The 20,018-nt window shown below is 38.6% G+C and overlaps 1 protein-coding gene across 4 annotated transcripts in view; it reads right to left on the reverse strand.

Annotated features, from left to right (window-relative positions):
- LOC130431278 (echinoderm microtubule-associated protein-like 4) overlaps positions 1-20,018 on the reverse strand; it is a 65,201-nt gene that overhangs the window by 31,493 nt on the left and 13,690 nt on the right. For 3 of the 4 annotated variants that reach the window (XM_056760224.1, XM_056760222.1, XM_056760221.1), the window contains exon 1: positions 5,876-6,248. The exons of the other annotated variant lie outside the window; for it this stretch is intronic. In XM_056760224.1, coding sequence (XP_056616202.1) covers positions 5,876-5,945 — 70 coding nt within the window. In that variant the 5' untranslated portion in view covers positions 5,946-6,248. Of the gene's footprint in view, positions 1-5,875; positions 6,249-20,018 lie in introns of those variants that run through there. 4 annotated transcript variants of the gene reach the window in all.

Here is a 20,018-nt window from a genome sequence, read left to right on the forward strand (position 1 = left end):
CTCCCATTCACAGATACGACTCAACTCAAAAACTCAAACGCACAACCTCAGCAGGATCCTTGACGCAAGACAATTCCTCGGCACACGGCCAGAAACCATGCTTGTAAGACTTGTTTTTGGCGTTCTTCATTTTGACTGGAGGTCTTTGGAGGAAGTCGTCGGGGTTGGATAGCAGATTTACAGCGGCGATAAGACACTGTGGTGCAATCAGCCTTATTCAGATGCCCGGCCGCACAAACACGGCCCGCTGAGCATTGATTGACGCGTCTTGTTAATGTTTTCTATTTGCAACACTTTAAACAAACAGTCCAAACAGTGCTGATAGCACCGCACTTCTGAGAACAGTTCAGCTGTGCACTTCCTCACCGTGAGATAAGGGCTACAATAAGAACTGGGTTGGACGTACCACTCGTAAAGCAATAGAGACTTCTTTTACCTGCCATCTTAACAAGATAAATAATCAGGTCACACTGCCAGGGTTTGGCGGTCATTAAAACACTTGGCACACTTGTAAACTGTAGTACAGCACATGACTAAACTGGTTTGGTGTCGGTGTCTGCGTTATATGGATAGGGCACAGACAAACATTTAACTATTATACACAATAGATGTATAAGTAAGGGTTTAGTCAACAATTTGAAAAAGTAGCATGGTATTATTATGGTTTCCTAGACACATACAATGGCAATTTAATGTTTTTTATGTATGGCTTCCCTTTCCATTGTACTACCAAGGTACATGGCATGGTACCACATGCTTTTTTTAAAACATTATGTATCTATAATACATCTACATTTACATTTAGTCATTTAGCAGACGCTTTTATCCAAAGCAACTTACAAAGAGTTAGGGAGCAAGAAGCGATATGTCATACAGGAGCCATAATACATTAGGTGCCAATTAAAAGTTACTGGTATCAACAAAAGCTAGACCACTACCTGTTGAGGAACAGGGTTAGTATTTTTTTTTTATATATATACATAATACATGTCTATATACCATTTAAGACTGAATCATGGAAAGGGAGAAAACTTTAAACTAAAAGTATGACTAATAAAAAATCATGTTAGTTTAACAAATTTGGCAACATGAACACAGATAAACAATGCTTAACATAGATTTAAAGGTATAGTTCACCTAAATATGAATACTGTCATGAATTGCTCATTCTTTCAACTTGGTTGATAACAGAAAAAGACATTTGGAAGAATGCTTGTAATCAAACAGATTTTGGCCACCAATGACTACCACAGAAGGAATCAAGGAATCATCAAAAGTGCCCCAGAACTGTTTGCTACATTTTTCAAAATATTTTTTTTGTATTCAGCAGAAAAAAAAATGTAATAATTTTTCTACTATGGAAGTCAATGAGGTCCAAGAACGGTTTGGTTATAAACATTCATCCAAATATCTTTTTATAAGAACAAAGACAGTTACAGATAAAAAAATACAGATTTTGAGTGACTTGAAGGTAAGTAAACAATGACAGAATTTTTGGGTGAACTATCCCTATGTTAATCTGACAGTCTATTCAGTGTATATAAACTATAGATAACGTGCAAATAAACACTTTGGCACTTCAGAGGAGTACTGCAAAAACTTCCCTAATGAAACTTCAAATGCTCAGCATGCGACAGATAAAAGCGCGTAAACCAAAGTTGAGCGATGCCAGTGACGGCTATGAGTCATTTCCACAGATGAGCTCATACAGGAAGTGACCTCAGAGATGGCACGGAAAAGAATAAAGGGACTGAAATAAATTTATGCTTTTCTCTACATGACTAGCAGCGGCATGTTTCCGCTGAGCCTACAAGTAATATCTCATGTTTTCATGTGACAATGATCACTACACAACTAAACACAGTTGTGCAAAAGGCATCACCATCATGTTACAGTGTAAGCAGATTTCATTTGGTCTATCTCATAATGTGAATCTAGGATACGCTGGCATACGGGACCCCGCAATGGACACACACAGCTAGGAGCAGGTGGCATTCACGGAAAGCACACAGGTGGCACAACATTTTTGGTACGTTTTGATGATCATGATGCACATATTCACCCAACTTATTTATTTATCATTTCCACAAAACCAGTGTAGTCAAAGATGAACCATTAATAATTTATCCATTTCAATAAAATGAATGAGATATTTTATAATGTTTAAGTTCCATATCGTGCAGTTTCCTGACCTCTAAAGCACATAAAACAAACCTGTGAAGGGTTTTAAAGCATCTCAGTCAGTTGCTTCTCATCCAGATCTCCATTTAATTCCACGAATGCTGTGAGAGCCACTCATATTGGCGTCATGAATCGGATTTCTCTACCGTCAGCACACCAGCAGGCATGTAACAGACATGATTAACTACACAGCATGTTAATGATTCACTGTTATAGCCTGGAGTCTGACACACAGCTCCCCTGACACAAAACCACACGCACAGTCTCACATCTGTGGGGTCTGGATCTGAGATTCGATAATGAGAAGAGCAATGCTGTGACATGTGTTTTCACCACCTATACTTATGGACGGATTGTATTGTGTTACTGCTGAAGACTAAACACAAGCCTTCAAGCCTGTCTGATTGTATATTTGCAAACACATTAATCCACTGTGCACAAACACAGCAAATATACACCCTGCAGCAAGAGTAAAGTACTAAGATTACATTGGCATTTGTGCATTCAAAGTGTAAATTTTTATCGATATGTCTGTTCCCTGGGAATAAAACCCAGTTGCCCAAACAAGCGACCAATTTTCTGTGTGGAACACTGTATCCAACAATGCAATGCACTCAACTGAACCTTTAATTTTTACGTGAGTAAAAAGCTAAAAGTAACAATAGCCATGATTCTTAAATGTCATACTTTTGACTTGATTGGACTGCCAAGACCTCGGCTGTGTTTGTAACCGCATACAAAAGTAACTACGATTCAACCTCTTTGAATTGAACTGTTTATAAAACATTACATAATGACTACAACGCAGATGTGTAATATGAGGGCCTGCGCAAGGAATTGAAAAAATGCATCTCCACAAAAACACTAATTATTCTGCAGTGGCCTGCTGCCTCACAGCAGCTTCGAAATTTTAAGTGTGTGTTGTGACATGTTTGTTTAAAGACATTAGGCTGCGTGGCCGAGCCAACTATGTATGCAGACGCAGAAAGAGACGGGTTAACAGTGGCCCGCTCGGTGATGGATGAGCAGGATTATCCCCCACATACGGAATCATATCCGTTTTGCACAACCCAATTCTGATCAGCTACTTTACTCAATAGTTTAACATGCCCAAATACAGAGGTGTTCTTGAGCCTGCCGAGACGCAACCATGACATCTTTTTGGAGTCCGTAGCAAGTGGCAATGACTCAGATTAGCGGATAGTGAAGGGTTTGAGACTGTGCATGCTCCCAGGGTGGCATTGATCGATGACACATAGGGAAATCTCTTTCCGGCATCTTTGGGGTAAATAATCAAAAGACATTCATGAATCACGTGTTTGGTCTCAAAAATATGTCCAGATTTAGAACTCTGTACAAAGATAGAAAATTTACAGGGGGCTTGATAATTAACAAGGGTATTTTACACTTACAAAGACCAAAACCATGGTATTACCACAGTAAATGCAAATAAGGAAAGTTGATCAAAAGGTACTTGGTAATTTTTTGTTAGTGACGTTGTTACACTGTAGGCATTTTCAAGTGTTTCTCTAATAAGTTTGGTTTTAGTTAGTTATAAGATGTAATAAAAAAAGGTGTGTGGCAGCAAAATTTGTTCATTTGCGATTGAGAAATCTGGGAATATGGGCAGGACTTGAAACCAAAGCTCCACCCCACGTTTAATCTGGCTCCGAAATGACTTCATTGGCACAATTTGTCAATGGCCATATCTGTGAAATTTTACCTTCCTATATCTACAGTATCTAAAAGGTAATTTCTCCAGGGTTTAAATATGTATTATTGCTGTGTTTTTAAACTAATTTATCTGTGTGCATGGCTACTTGTTTTTTATTCTTACTTGCACAAGGTTTAGATGTCTATTGTACAATCGTAAACTAATCTCTCTGTGTTAGATTAATTTAAACACACAAATACATCCTACACAGACAGCAGCTGTCCATCTGTGAAAGTTGTCTGAGAATGGGGGTTCTCTCTGCTGGAATCTAGCCTAACACACATCAACTCCAGTGACAATTACAAGCAGACTGTTATAACAGCACCTGTGTGCATGTAGGTTTAACTATACTTATAAGTGCCAAATGTTTAAAAATACAAATATAGCACTATAGCATACACACAAACAACCAACCAGTGAAGAAATTTTATAGATGGTCCTCTTCATTAAAAAGGGGGATGAACTCGCTGATATAGTGAAACCAGTATGTGTCACTGATATGCTTATAAGATAAAAAGAAAAACTGGACTTTGGTATTATAATTGTTATTCACTACAACTATACAACTCGCTGTCACGCAACACTCATTTTTATTGTTTGTTGTTAAAGGTAAAGCGTGTAAATATGACACCACTGGCGGCACCAATCAAATTTTGATCAAATTGGGGTTTAATTAGCTGTACTGAACACTCAACCCATCTGTCATTGGTCAACCAAACAGATAGCCACGCCCCCAATCTGCAGTACTTGTTAAGCCAATATTGCTATCATAATGGGGCAGGACGTCAACCATCATGTTTAGATAACGTTTGATGGAACAATATATCAACATATCTGATAACGTTTTGTGTAAATCAGCCTTTGAACGCTTGCAGATTTTGTGCACGTCAAGCGGAAAAAAGTATTTTCAAAATTAAATATCTACAACATCCAATCATACCATCGCTATTCTTCTGAAACCTTGTATGTCCACATTCCTGTTTGCAAAACATAAATGGTGACTAATAATAATGATTTATGACAAAAAAATAAAATCACAATATATGGAGATACAAGGTTTCAGAAGGACACTGACGATAAAGTATATGCCCATAAAGGTTTAGTTTATGCATCGCCTCCTACAAAATATGCAAACAAACTCAACGCTAGCAGAGTGCATCAACATTCAGTCAGATGCACATGTGGCACACACAAATAAACACACACACACAGGTTAATTGTTAACTATTTTTTCTTCTTCCTTAATAAACATTTGTTACAAAGAAGGGAAGTAACACCCTAACCAGGGGCAGAATACGGTCCACATCAGGTATCAAATTCACTGTGTGTGTGGATTTCTGTTTTGTGCCTGCAGTGTTAACAGTCTAACCCACATTCACAATTACACAATTTACAGAGAGACTCGTGTGTGCTCCCCCAGGCCACCTTGCTTTGAATGAGACGCCACAAACAGACTAGGTACAGACGTGGCATTTCAAGAAAGCCACAAACTTATGCATTCGTGCACATTTTGTGTATTTGAATATACTGGACCTCACATACCGACATGAATGGAAGATAAATAGACTGGATGGAAAAAATAGACAGGACCTGTACAATAACGTTACGTTGTCTTTGTCCATCATAAAGCTGGTTTATTTGAATAAAGTAAAACTAACCACACGCAGAACTGTTCACTGGTGTGGTCACCATTCACGATCACACGAATACCCAAAACAGTTTTTCTCTCACTAAACACACACACACACTTACAGACACAGAGCTACATTCAGGTTTGGTGAACAGAGGTCAGAGAGTTACACACTACTTCCTCACCATGTGGTTTGCAGAGGGGAACCTCCGAATGACAAAAAGGAAGAAGGCTTGTGCTAATACATTATCAGCTCACACACACAACCGCACACATGCATGTAAATAGACCTCCTACACACTCTATCACACACATATATGTCCTCCCACAATCCCTCACTCATGTATTACCAGTGCAGTGGTGGTTCAGCACGGCCACGGAGTTACAGACAGGAGCTAAACCTGTCGGGCTGTCTTCCATTCTGTCCTCGCGCGTGTACGTCTGCCTGCGTTCTTCACGGCTGCCTGTCCAGCACCTCACGTCTCCAATGTATTAGATCCAACTAGCCACGTCTCTGCAAACCTGCTGCGCCGTCCCGTCTGTCTCTCCTATCTTACACGCCGCGCATTCTTTCTCGGCGGCGCTCACACAAAAGCCAGGATGAGCGAGTAAGCGCGAGGGTGAGAGAGAACAAGGGAAACTAGAGTAGGAGGAGATAAAGGGATAAAAAAAGAAAATCTTGGTTGGCTGAGGGAGTGGCCAGAGCTTCTCGGCTCGCACGTCTTTAACCTCTGCCGTTCCACGCACATAGAGAGAATCAGACACGCAAGTCTGTGTTGTTTTAGAGTGCACTGGAGGGGGAGGGTAGAATGGGAGAGGGGTGGAGACCACGTGGAGGTGTCAAAGCTTAAAAAAACTGCCAGAACACACACACACACACACATATCTTAAACTACAATGGTTCTCAATCATGTGACAAGGAAGCGTTTTCTGTTTAAGTAAACTGCACTCTTAAAAATTAGGTGCTTCAAAAGGTTCTTCGATGCCATAGAAGAATCTTTAAAGCGGGCGTAACACATGGGTTTCTGCCAATCTCATATTAATCTTGAGTACCTATAGAGTAGTATTGCATACTTCGTATCTTCGAAGAGTATTTAGTTTGATCACATTTATAAAAGATAGATACAGCTTTACGATTGTTTCCGAAAACATATTGTGCGTGCGGGGGTTAGGCTGAACCAAAGGACGTGTCCAAAGCACATTGTCACCCATGCCGGTTCATGTCCGGCATCTTTTAGCGTTGGGACGGCTCCATATATCAGTTTCAAACAGTCTCCGAATCCAACGTTATATCCACGGTTTTTATAACATTTATCACCCAAATGCAGTGAACAAACTAACACCTGAACTTCAGGAACGTATGCTCTCGCTCTCCTGTGAAAAGTGATGTGAAAGTGATGTCTGCGCAAGCTCCTTCTCCTGCTCTCCTGTGGCTGTGCCGCATGCTTTTCCGGGAGAATTGTCCAATTAGGGACTAAGAAAGGTTGTTGGGAAACAGTTCTGTATTTTTTTCGAAAAAAATCATTTGTGATTGGTCAGCGGAATGATCTGTCAGTAACTGATGATATAGCTCATGTGGACAGTCATCCGGCAGGTGCTGATATCACTGAAGCTCATTTTCTCTCGATTACGATTAATAAACAATTATTTTGTCTTTGTTTATTTATTTATATTAGTTTCTTACTGTATTTCACTGACATGGTTTGCACTGTAAATATTTTTTCATTCGACTTTTCTTATCTCATATTATTTTAAAATAATCAAAGGAAATACAAACTATTTATGGTGATTTATTGAACATCTGAACAATACATATCTTTGTGTTATTTTTTGGAAACATTGCCTTTGCTGCAGCTGAAGACAGGAGAAGAAATGCAACACAAATCAGCAAATCATCTGTCTGCATGTGTTGTGAGATATAGGGTGTACTTAAGGACCCTGGAGACACGTCCTGCAGTCATAGGAGCTGTCGCATGAAAGAAACAGATGGAGTTGAACTGAGATTTTATAGGTGAACAAAGCTTAAAACTCACCATTCTGTCTAAAGAAATATGAAGTAAACGTGTTTCAGTATATCTATATTTCATTTTTGGACTAAAAGTCCTGTGATCACTAATTGGGAGCAAAAACAGGAGAGAAAATATATTTCAACTTTACCTGTATTCCATGCATATCACTTACACAGGGAATATTTCATTCCAATCTGAGTCGGATAATTTAAAATAAGAAATATTAAGCATTCTTTAGACTTACGTTTCATGTTTATTTGATACGTTTTTGCAGAGTTTTGGATCAGTTTATTGACACGGTTTTAAAAATATGGCAGTGAAGACAAACAGCTGATAATGCGCCCTGTTAATTTTCTTTATTTTACAAAATCACAACGTTTGCTGTTATTGTGAGTGTACGCACGTAAAAATAAACCACTTACAGTTTTTAATACTGTCTTTCATATATGTGTACGCCCAGATATAATGCAGTATTTTAAAGAATCTTTTGCTCTGATAACAAAAAAGTGTGGTAGCGGCACCAGTCGACATGGATGTTAAAGGGAAAGTAATCGAAATAACCTTAATTATAAAAAAATTACGTCGATTAAAGGTCCTGAATGTCAGTTTTCATTACTTGTAGATTAATCGCCCAGCCCTATTGCATCACTACAGAACTTTTATTCCTGGGTGAACTGTCCCTTTAAGAAGGAACACACATATAACAAACATTAAGAAAGAGCAGTTTGTGCGCCCACAACAGTTTTACAATGTATAAACACATTAAAGTATGTAAAAATATATTTATTGTATAATATTACTACATAGTTTTAGTACAAAGAAAAAATTATAGAATTGGAAGGCATTATACACTGCATATCAGTAAAAAATGTTCAAGCAGTCAAAACCTTGAATATGTGATAAAATCCCACAAGACTGACATAGTTCCCGAAAGCGAGTGACTAAATGAATGCATGTTTACAAGCACATGTGCCATTATCTGCAAGAGATTTTGTGTCTGAGCATGTGTAAAATGTATGTGTTCTACATGTGTACTGTAGTATCCTTCAGAGTTTACTTCTGAATTACAGCGGTAAGAGTCTTGGCGAGCCCTGGTTGAAAATAAACACACAAAATATTCATCTTAAACCTGAGGAGAGGGAGTGGAAAATGACAGCAGCATAAAAAAAACAAAGCGTTTAATTATCCCACGTTTGCGAAGGGGCCAGCCTGTTGGTGAGGAGAGCTTTAAAACAATAAAAAAGCAAGAGAGAGCGAGAGAGGGCGAGGGAGCATTCCTCCGGCGGACAGCTGCCAAGTTGGAAGAAAGAACAACAACAAAAAGCGACTGGTGAGAAGCCAGAGGGAAAGCCAAAGACGGGGAGAATAGTTTAGAGGAAGGATACCACAGCCACGTTCGTCGCAACTTTTTAGCGCCCAGACGTTTGAAAACCAAAGGATGAGAAACTGCGGGCTGAGGGAGAACGTAGTTTCATGCTGGGATCCAAGTGTCACACTGACAAAATTACAGACAAATGAAAAGTAGGTCAAAGGCCAAACGTAGGAACTTTCAACCTCCCACTCGTAGTTTCACATGCACACGTGTGCACCATTGCTCATGACTGCCTCATTTCTGTCAGCTTGCAATGAAATGAAGAACTGTGAAGACATGAGAGCGTGTGCCTACTTGTGAACAATAAAATAAGACAGCCAATAAGGATCGTAAAGCATTTGGCTGAAAGGCAAAATTAGTTTGCATCAGCGTTTTACACAGACAACAAATATGAGCATGAAGTTCAAATTATACACTAGCAGATCCTTTTATTCAAAATCAGATTATTCTAGTTAGCTATATCTTATCCTGCAATATATTCAGGATCTATATTGCAGGATATATATATTGCTTCACTTGGAAATACAGCAGCAGTTCCACAGATCCACTAAGGTTGAAAATAGTGTTGTATGTTCAAACGTGTACCGTGTGGTGCAGTGAATAATATGTAGCCATGAGCAGAATTAACTGTAATTTCTGGCTGATGTAAAAGACCTTGTAGCAGTTGCTTTCATGCAAATCTTATTTAAAAGAAAAATGCATGGGTGTTACGCAGGGGTAAATTTTGTTGACATATTACTTTAAACTAATAATTATTTTTACAGCAGTAGATTAACTGGTTTTGTGAGTTGGGTCAAGCTGGGTGTGCTAATGTGTGTGTGTGTGTTTCAGACCCTAAGGCAAGTTAAACACAGTTAAAAATGCTGAACATGGGTGTGCATTAAGTCTGCTTCAAAACTTTGACAAGAGACATGAGTGTTAAGATATTACCTTGTGTTAAGACAGGTTAAAGGTGCAATATTTCATTTTAAACTCACATTCTAACATTCATTTTTTGTACATATCTCTCTCTCTTTCTCTCTCGTTCTCAATTTCAATGTCATTTGCCTTTTTCATTTTCAATCTCATTTTTTTTATCAGACTTAGACACATATTATTCAGGCTTGCCACATAACTCGGATCCGCCTGCAGACACGAGGCATGTGCCACTCCCCGTCTCCCAGCATGCACCAGGAGTGCGACCCATTGTCGTGTGTCCTGACCGCAAGACGCAGTCAACTCGAGAAAGAAAAGTGCGACTCGACGAGGACTGCAGTGCAGACCGATAAAATAGAGATGACAGGAAGGCACACAGGAAAGAGAGAGTGTGCATAGGGCGAAAGCAGAAGGGCTGTTCGTACTTTCATAGCAGCATCTGCATGAACACCAACGCTTTCCCAGAAACGCTGTTACCACAAGATCGCATATCACAGACTCCAGTCGTTAATATGAGCAGTGTGGTAAGGAAAAGTGACAGGTTTTTTATGAGGACAAAGAAGCGCTTTTGAGAGCCCAGCCAACGCTATATATCTTGTATTTCATTTTATTTACCAACTTGTGACTGGTTGTGATAGAATAGGGAGACATCGAAAATGTGGGAAATGGAGAACCAGGATTGAGATACTAATTAAGCCATCAGTACCGTGCACCGAAGCATTTTGCTCAATTATTGGGGTTAGGGAAAAACTTACAACCCATTTTGTTACCGGTCTTGTGGCACAACATCACAGTGAGCCAGGGAAGCATCAACCTTTAAGACATACTCACATATAGCCCGGTTGCTCTCAATTGGCCTGTACTCACTTTACTCTTTACCATCCACACCCGGGCAAACTTTGCGACTGCTTCAAATAAAACGTATACAAAATGATCCCTCTCAGCACAACAGAATCCATAGCAATGTTCAGTTTGGGGCTTATTAGAGGTGATTAACTTCATGCAAGTGCTGCAGAGACCGATCTGCTTAAATTATATTATTGACATACGAGAGTGATACGACTGTAAACGGCTCATTATGCTTTTAAATCACCCTCGCATACATTAGTATCATAAAGTCGATTGTTACACACAGTATAGCATTATGTTTGACAAACACATATATCTGGATTAGATTTGGCCACAGCGACACACATCTGCACATGTAAGTGTTCTGTGCATCAGATGTTTTTTTACAGTGACAACTGAATCTCGGAAGTCATGGGTGTCCAGTAAGATTTATGGTTGCCTGTGTTCACATAGTAACCTCTCCCTTTAAGGTATGACCCGAACCATTTAAGTACCAACCCAGAAAGCCTTACCCAGTTTTCCAGCCTATGTAGGAGTATGGTGTGATCTACCGTGTCAAATGCAGCACTGAGATCTAGTATTACCAAAACTGATATCTTGCCTGAATCAGAATTCAATCGAATAGATTAGTCTCAGAAAGACATTAATACAGAAAATATGTATAAACGACGTGAGAGATTTCATTTAAACGGATCCAATATGATGTGAGAAAATGTGGTGTGAAGCTGATGAAATATTAAGTCTTAAGTAAAACTAATTGGAGACTCATAACAGCCACTGAAAAGACAACAGAATTTTTTTTAGAATGCATTCCTGATGAGTTTTAGTTTGAATAGTTTTGATATATATACGGGAAGGAAGAGTTCAAGCATGCTTACACATGGACAGTCATATATCATATTAATTTTGACATGCAGTCATGCATAAAGCGCTCAAATTTGCATGTTGAAATAACAACACCACAGCAAACTAGCTTTTCTTCTTAAACGTCCAAAACATCCATTTCATCAAATTTGAATAATTGATTATTATTATTATTCCTCATCTTAACTCTTATTTCTTTCTTGTGTCGCCATGTCTCCCCTGCATAACTCGCAGTGAGGCTAATGGTTTTTTACATGACACATTAGGGCATGCCTGAACAGAGAGTTTCTTGCACAATATTTAAGAGTAACAAACTGTGGTGCCAGTGTGATGAATTACCCAATGACAATTTGGCTTTCTGTTGGAAGGAAGAGGTGTTGGAATCTTTGTGTAGGTACATTAGAGTTTAAGAGGTTGAATTAGAGGAATCTAAATGCCGTAAAAATTACCTTAAAACAAAGTAAACCGTAACTGATAATCTTCAGTAAATGAACGCTGTTCTGCATTACGTAACAGTCTAATCCAAACAAAACCAGAAGATATTGGGATAGATCATCTAGCTCTTTTAATTAAAGCTTTGAGGATTCACTGAAATGGCCCATGTGAAATAAATAAATAAATTTCCAATCGTGCCTTGTCCTTGCCTTGTTCCAGTTTAATAGTGAGTTTTGTTTCCTTTCGGGTTTAGTTCTTGTTTTGCCCCCTTGTGGGAAGTTTTTATTTGCCTTTTGTAAAGTCTTTTGTTATTGTGTTTTTCCCCCCATCGTGGGTTTTTGTTCATTCATTAACAAATTTTATTGTTGCTGCCACCTGTTATCTGCACTTGGGTCCTCAGTGAGAATCATGACACCTCCTCCCTCACTGCAAAACGCTCGCTCTGTGACTCTGGATGCATTTTAAACTCACAATAAACAGACTGGTTAATATGTTATATTCTATTTTAGTTAAAATAGGCATAAGATGCAAAAATCTCTCTGTGGCAATTGTCACATACCGCTCTGCTAGTTCAGCTTACATTGGCAAGCGGCATGTTCTTCTATTGCATTGCCTCTTAAAGGGAAAGAGGCAAGAGGCTACAGCGTCCCACAGGTCAAACCACGTTATTGCGGGACCTTAAAATACATCATGTGAAATCAAACGACTACTTGACAACAAATATATTAGTCAGTCTACCATGTTTTATTGTCGATGTTATCGATAATGTTGACAAAACATTTGAGCCCTATTCCCAATAGTAGTCAAAAGTAATATAATGATTTCAAAAACTTTCAAGTAAAATTTTAATGAAAATATCAGTTTGACGTCATTTAAACGTAACCTGCATTTTTATGTTTCAAACAGAGATGGCAATAGAGAGTCAAAAGTAAAAAATTGCAGCTTTAAGAAACTTAAATTAGTAACAAATAGACCAGACATTCACAAACAGAACTGTACAGTTCCTATTTGACCAAATATGCAGTGCAATTTTCAACCCAAAGTTGGGTCAGAAAAAGGGAAAAACCCTTGGACAAAGTGGACCAAGCTTTATGGCCTCAGTTAGATACGGCGAGAACAGGAAAGAGCTATTGACTTAGATCAAAATAACGCATGGCAGTGGATGCAATTATACAGTATTTTACTTATATAAGCAAATAAAAGAACAGTTGTGGTTTGTTTGCGTACTCTAAATGACACCGTATAAAATGAAGGCATACTGAAGAAAAGATCAGAGGTGAATATTAAACATCCTAAATAAGACCAGTGGCTGAGTTATAATGTTCGGACTTCTCAGATCTGCCCCTTCCCATGAAAGTGGTTTGTTTAGCCTCCCTAAATTAGAAAGAAAGACGGTCACAAATACACCAGCAAACATACATGCATACACACAGCTGGCCCTGAGAGAGTGAAAAGGACACACAGGGTCAAATCGCTCGAGAGAGAGGGAATGACCGTAATGACCCGAGGGAAAGACAGACATACCTTAAATGACAGAACAAGTGAGGTGCACAAAAAAACAAAAACCACTAGGCAGGTTTGACGAAACAAGACATGTTCTTCATGCGGCAGTCACACGCAAACTAGCGTTTAGGGAAATGCCCCCCACTAGACTTGCATAGACCCGACTTTTGAATGTCAGTGTGAAGTCTGGTGCACAACCTGGCAATATATGATATTAGGGTGGTTCACAACGGCTTATGGAAGGATTCACAACATCTTAAGTTTAGTATTCAAAAAACAAAACTTTAAAATCGATGCAAACTTGTGCACAAGCCTGGCATTGTAGCATTGGCATGTTGCCATAATAAGAGCAGGTCCACCTCTCGGTAGCAGCCATTCTAAATCCGCACCTATTTAAGCCTCTTTGTCTCATTTAAGCCACACAAATTGTACCTCAAAGCCACAGTAGAGCCGTCTAATAAAAGAATCAATGCTTGAGAGAGAGAGCGGATTCCTGCCCCCTGTGGTGCCCCTGAATATGGGTGTGTATGTGTGCAGATTTGGCCGGCCACCCCTGCACCCTTCAGCAGCATTCCTCGCATCCCTGTTTTCAATTAGCCTGGAAGAGTTCTACAGTACTGAGGGGCCATAAGAGCCGAGTTGAAGCTAAAGTAATATGCAGCGTGTTCTGCGCAATATTGACTTTTCACCTGGATGTGTTGTGGACCGGAAAAACTTGGCGGAACATTTTTTCCTCGTATTTTTATATTTTTCCATCAGCCCTGCTACTAGATGCGTTTATAACGGCTACTAGGTGATCCCTTCAGTCAAACCAGAGAATGGATGCCTGCCATGGCAAACCCAAAAGACCACCAGATTTACATCCATATAGAGCACATTAGCCTTTGATGGTTTGATGTTCCGACAAATCCCGGAAAGCATAAACTTTAATCCACAATATCCCTAGACCGTCTGAAGTTTGTGTGCGTATGCAAGGAGGACATCAATGGGTTTAGTGACGCCATCCAACAATTTGTTTCATGAAAATCAACCAAAGCTGCCATGCATCATAAATTGAGCTCTATGGTCTATCTGTGGGCTTGAACACTGCAATCTCTGCATACAGACTAGACCTCTGCCCGATTAACCGAAAATATATATCACGTGATTTATGCACAACTTGTGAGTGAAGTACCGTAAAATGCTGCTGCATTCGAAAGCCAGAAGAAACTCCAAATATGCACTGCAGAAGAAGACCATTATCGTAGTTCTAGAAAATGCCTAAGGAAATGTTTTTATCACGGATCCTCAAGCCTCCTAAGGTTTTTTAAATTCACTGATAATAAAGTATATTTATTATGATCATGTTTGACGGGAGTTGCTTTTTTAAATGCACATTATAAGCGATTCAAACTCGCACTACTTTTAGATCAAGCAGCATTTCCTACTGATCCCAGAGCCGTGCTTCACGGACAAGCTACACCTTAATAAAATAACCGATACCTTGCATAATTGCAGCCAGCTCGATTTCAGAAGGATTCAGTGGTAACCACGATTAATCGCGCACATGTCTAATACAGACTGAAAAAAACACACAACAAATTAAATCGCACAAATATGTTTGTGAAATCATGGCGTGAAATCGTTATTTCGGTAATTCTAGCCCTACTTTATTTGTGCAAAAATATGATATGATAAACCTGACAGAGTTGTGTTTAAACAGGTTTCTGTTGATTCTACAGCAGCGCTTTATCTCGTAAGCACCCACAGATTGGTGAGCTGAATGTTTGCTGATGGTGGTGATGATCACCGACCTCCACCTGAGGAAAATCACAGGTGTGCTGCCATTTTATGACCTGTGGTTATGACTTGAGGTTATAAACATCAAGAGAATGCACACAGAAGTTGAAAAAGCCTTTTTGAAAAAAGTCTCAAACGTACGTTAAGATGTTGCCGTTTAGTGTGGGGTTGTTACACATTTACGTATCGGATAAATTTTCTCTAAGTAGCATATGAGACGGGCAGTAATTCGATAACTCAAACCACCTCAGGGGATGGCACGGAAATTTTCAGTGACCTGAATTTGATATACTGTAGATAACTGGGTCACAACTAAATTTTTTTATCATTTCTTAAAGGAACAGTACACTCTAGCATTGTTTAGTCACGCTTATGTCATTTAAAACATGAAGATATTTGAAGAACATTGGCATCCTAACAAAAAAGGACCCCGATGACAAAATAACTGAGACATTTTTTTAAACAGCTACTTTTGTGTTACACAGAAGAAATGTGAGAACGTATATAATTTGATGAATGGTTTCCTCTCTTTATGAATGAACCTTTATTCTAGTGCCTGAAAGAGTTAATCATCTCTAACTGAAGGTAATAAAAACGCATATTGTGTTATAACTAATAGGTTGAGCACTGATAAATAAACCATTCTGTCCTATCAGCCGCACAACCCAACAGCTCTCAATCATAAGTTTCTACCTTCATGTATGAATCCACAATAACACAGTTAAAGAAATGCACATTACTTGCGTTCAACTAGTGCAAACATATGTATAGCAGCACACATTTCACATATCTTGCAGTAATGAAAGTCATATCATTAGTGAAATAACAGCAGATGTGAACTCAACCGGGTTTGAGCTGTAGGAGCTGATGCCGTAGCAACTACCTGTAAGATCCAAGGAAACAGAGTTATCGGAGCGCATCCTGCAACAACAGTTTTGAACCACCAAAATTATTGCGAAAAATATTGATGATTGTTAGTCTATGTGTTTAATGTGCTCTGAAATTCGATAGCTGCACGACAGGCTGAGAGCAGGAGGGCTCCTGAAGTACACGTACAGCAGACCTGACACTTACTGACAATCTCATCTCACTGGACGGCTGTCAGTACCTTCTCTTTACTGATGCTATCTGAGGTTTGGTCTTTACCATTAGATGAATCTCGTGATCACGTCAGGTAAAACAACGATAAGAACACCTTACAACTATAAAAGTTATACAATGAACAATACAAAATAACATGATTTATCAAGTTTTGGCAATCGTAAAATAAAATGTTTTAAGAAGAGATTTAAAGGTTGCTAGTGAACTTGCTTCCCTGATGTCAGCCAGGAGAGAATTCCAGAGCTTAGGAGAACAAGAAGAGAAACCTCTATCACCCATGGAGTGAAGAACAACTTGGAACAACTAAGAGAAACTTTGAGAAGAACGCAGATTGTGACATGGTGTGTAAGGCGATAAAAGATCAGACAAGGTACTGGGGAAACAGATCATGCAAAGCCCTAAATGTTAACATAAGGATTTTAAAATCAATACGGTACCTGACAGGAACCCAATGCAAGGACTCCAAGACAGGAGTTATATTATCACTAGACCTGGCCACAGACACCATTCTAGTAGCCGAATTTTGAACGTATTGAAGTATGTTAAGGGTTGTTTTAGATACTTCAGCAACAAGACCAAGACGTAAGCGTGCAACATTTCTGAGATGAGAAACAGGATGTATCAACTGTATTCTGAACAAAAGGCTAAATGAAAACAAAGCATCAAAGATTAGCATCACTGATATTTGAATGTTTGTTTATTTGGCAATTAGGTTTCTAAAACAATTCAATATCAAACTAGCTTTCAAATCCTTTATTTTAGCGTGACAGATGTAAAAAAGTTTCAGCAAAATAATTTGTTATATACAAAATAATATTAGCATCTGGTTTAAACGTGAAATACAGATGCATGAAGATTTGGTAAATTCAACTTATTTGAGTGAATCAGAGTCAGGAAATCAATTTAAAGCTCTGAATCAAAACTGTAGTCTAGCAGATGCTTGTGATGATGACAAGTAAACTCAAAGAACATCATAAATGTTACTGCGTATTGCGTAACCTAATAAAAAATTACGTTTAGTCAAATTTAGATAAATATTAGTTGTATTTAGTTATATAAAGAATTCTTCCTTTTTTATTTTATTGCACGTTATTTCTTGCCTTGTCGATTAAAAATAGGACTTTCAAAAGAGTCCCTTTCAATGCATGTGAATCTCGTCGAATTTCTCATATTCACTCTCTCTTCTCCATCTGTTTCTCCTCTTTCACTCACTTTCTCTCGCTCTCTGCTTTTGTTGTAATTTAGCAGAAAGTGCTTACTCAACTTAACTTACATAGATTCATTCAACAATGATCAAAATGAACTCTTAGGGGAAGTACATTCACTTAAACTCCAAAGTGGTATTTACTGGAATTAGGGTGTAGTAGAATGAAAGCATTCCAAAAAGAAAATAAATGAACCGTACAGTTTGGCACCCGCAGTTTGCTACATATTTGCTCATCTAATATCATGTCTCAACAACTCCTCTGAAAATAAATATTTAATTTGTATGATTTTTTACGTTAGCAATATGTCTTAATGCCTGTATAGTCAGAGTAAAAAATGCAAATGAATGTAATGACTTAAACAACCAATCGAAGATATGTAAGCTCGTAATTGTCACAAAAACAGAACAATAATTCATTTACAGTGCAGTATGGTATAGAGACTTAATCCTTCATTGGTAGAGGCTGGCTAATTTATAAAACATGAGTGCAAACAAATCACATACATGAATAACATCTGACTGGATGTATCTACAATAGTTCTGAAAACTTCTCTGGTGTGTATGAAGAAAATTCATTATGTTACCATATCATTCTATATCTGTTTTCTATCAATTCAAATAAATTTGAATTGAAGTTTACCGTCAACACAAATAGCAGTCAGCAGTCTCTACTCCTCACCTTCAAATACAAGCGCGAACGTGATGACAACACCGTTGTGGAGGCATTTTCCGGAATAACCAGAAATTACGTCCACATAACAGTGTTTTGCATTTGACACAAATATATTAAAACGATAGCCAGCAAAACACAACTACTGTATCTGAGATCATCATTTGTGCTGTGTATTATAGCAAATAATCAGATGAATAAAACTGTAAACAGAAGCAAAGAGGTGTTCTCATGTCACCCAAATAGGTTACTTCGATTAAGTCCTTACTCTGATTAATGGAAATAATCGCATTATTGATATGCATGTAAACGTAGTCATTGACAAGAAAGAAAATACATTTTAGATTATTGCTAAGCTATTATAAAACTAACAGGCTGATGTCTCATTTTAGCCTTACCCAAAATTGGTTGAATATAATTTTTCCACAACATGAATATATTCATTACTTATTTATATTCTGTTGCATGATGCATACTTTGCGGAGTCTGCATTGTGTAGTTGTCTTAATTTTGTTAATGGAAATATTGACATAAAATAATCGTCAACAACTATTTTCCCAGGACGAAGACCAGGCGAAAGTAAGGCCAGTAAACGACAACTAAGACTTTATCAGCATGCAATATCGTTGAAGAAAAATTAAATGTAGCTAGACTAAAATGTAGCTTTAAAAATAAATACTTACCCAAAAACTATTTTTAGTCTTTGTCGATTTATTTAGATAAATATTACAGATTTTCGTGCGAGCCTCTACTATACAACTGTTCATGTTTGTGGTTGCCAGATAACAGGAGTTCAGATCCCCCAAATAAGGATGAAAGGTTTAAAAGGTATACGTTTTCTGCCATTATTGTATTAATATATTACTGTATACAACCGCTCAGAGAGTAGAGATATGAAGCAGACCTGAAGCGCTTAGCTTGTCAGATACTACGTGACGACGTTACTGATAAGCAAATTAGCGCGTGAAGTCATCTGGTGACATTAAGCAACTTTTCGGGCAGGGTACTTTCCATTGAAAAGAGTTGGCAACACTGTGAAACCGCCATTGAGGATCCCAAGTCAATAAACTGTAATGCTCTACCAAGTGGTTGTCCTGTATCGTAATTACAGTTAGTTCAGAATGCAACTGCCAGAGTTCTAAGCAGGTCAAGAAAATTCTATCACATAACCCAAATTTTATCATGCCTTCACTGGCTACCCATTAAGTATCGTATTGATTTTAAAGTCATTTTAATTACTTATTGTTGGTTGTGGGGGTTTCATTTGTTGGGGCTGTGTGGGTCTGCTTTGGTCTTGTATTGTGGTCGATGTCGGACAACAGAGGAATAAAGTTACATTATGCGATTACTATTTTTCCCTGGTTGTTCTTCTGTTTTCTGGCATCGATCGCAGAGTGGGACCGGGTTGGACCTGCATGGTTTCGGCAAGTTGGACTTCCTGGGTCGTGCGGTTGGTGGGCTCTCCATCTTCTTCGTGGATGTTTGCTCAGTGGCTTTTGGTCAGGGTCACTGAGTTCAGAAATGAAACGTCAGGGGAGTTCGTTTTTCTCTCCCTTATTCACCATTGGAGTTTGGGTTCCTCAACACCCGAGGAACAAGTAGGGGTTAGGTGCCTCGCTCAAGGGCACCTCAATCGTTACCCGCCGGCCCTGAGGATCAAACCGGCAACCTTATGGTCACGAGTCTGACTCTCTTACCATTAGCCCACGATTGCCCCCATTAGATATTATTTATTAGAATGATCTTGCTAGTCCATAAACTACATGCACTGTGCTGTGTTTTACCTTTC

The sequence above is a fragment of the Triplophysa dalaica genome, chromosome 11 (assembly GCF_015846415.1).
Source record: "Triplophysa dalaica isolate WHDGS20190420 chromosome 11, ASM1584641v1, whole genome shotgun sequence".
Classification (NCBI taxonomy): Eukaryota; Metazoa; Chordata; class Actinopteri; order Cypriniformes; family Nemacheilidae; genus Triplophysa; species Triplophysa dalaica.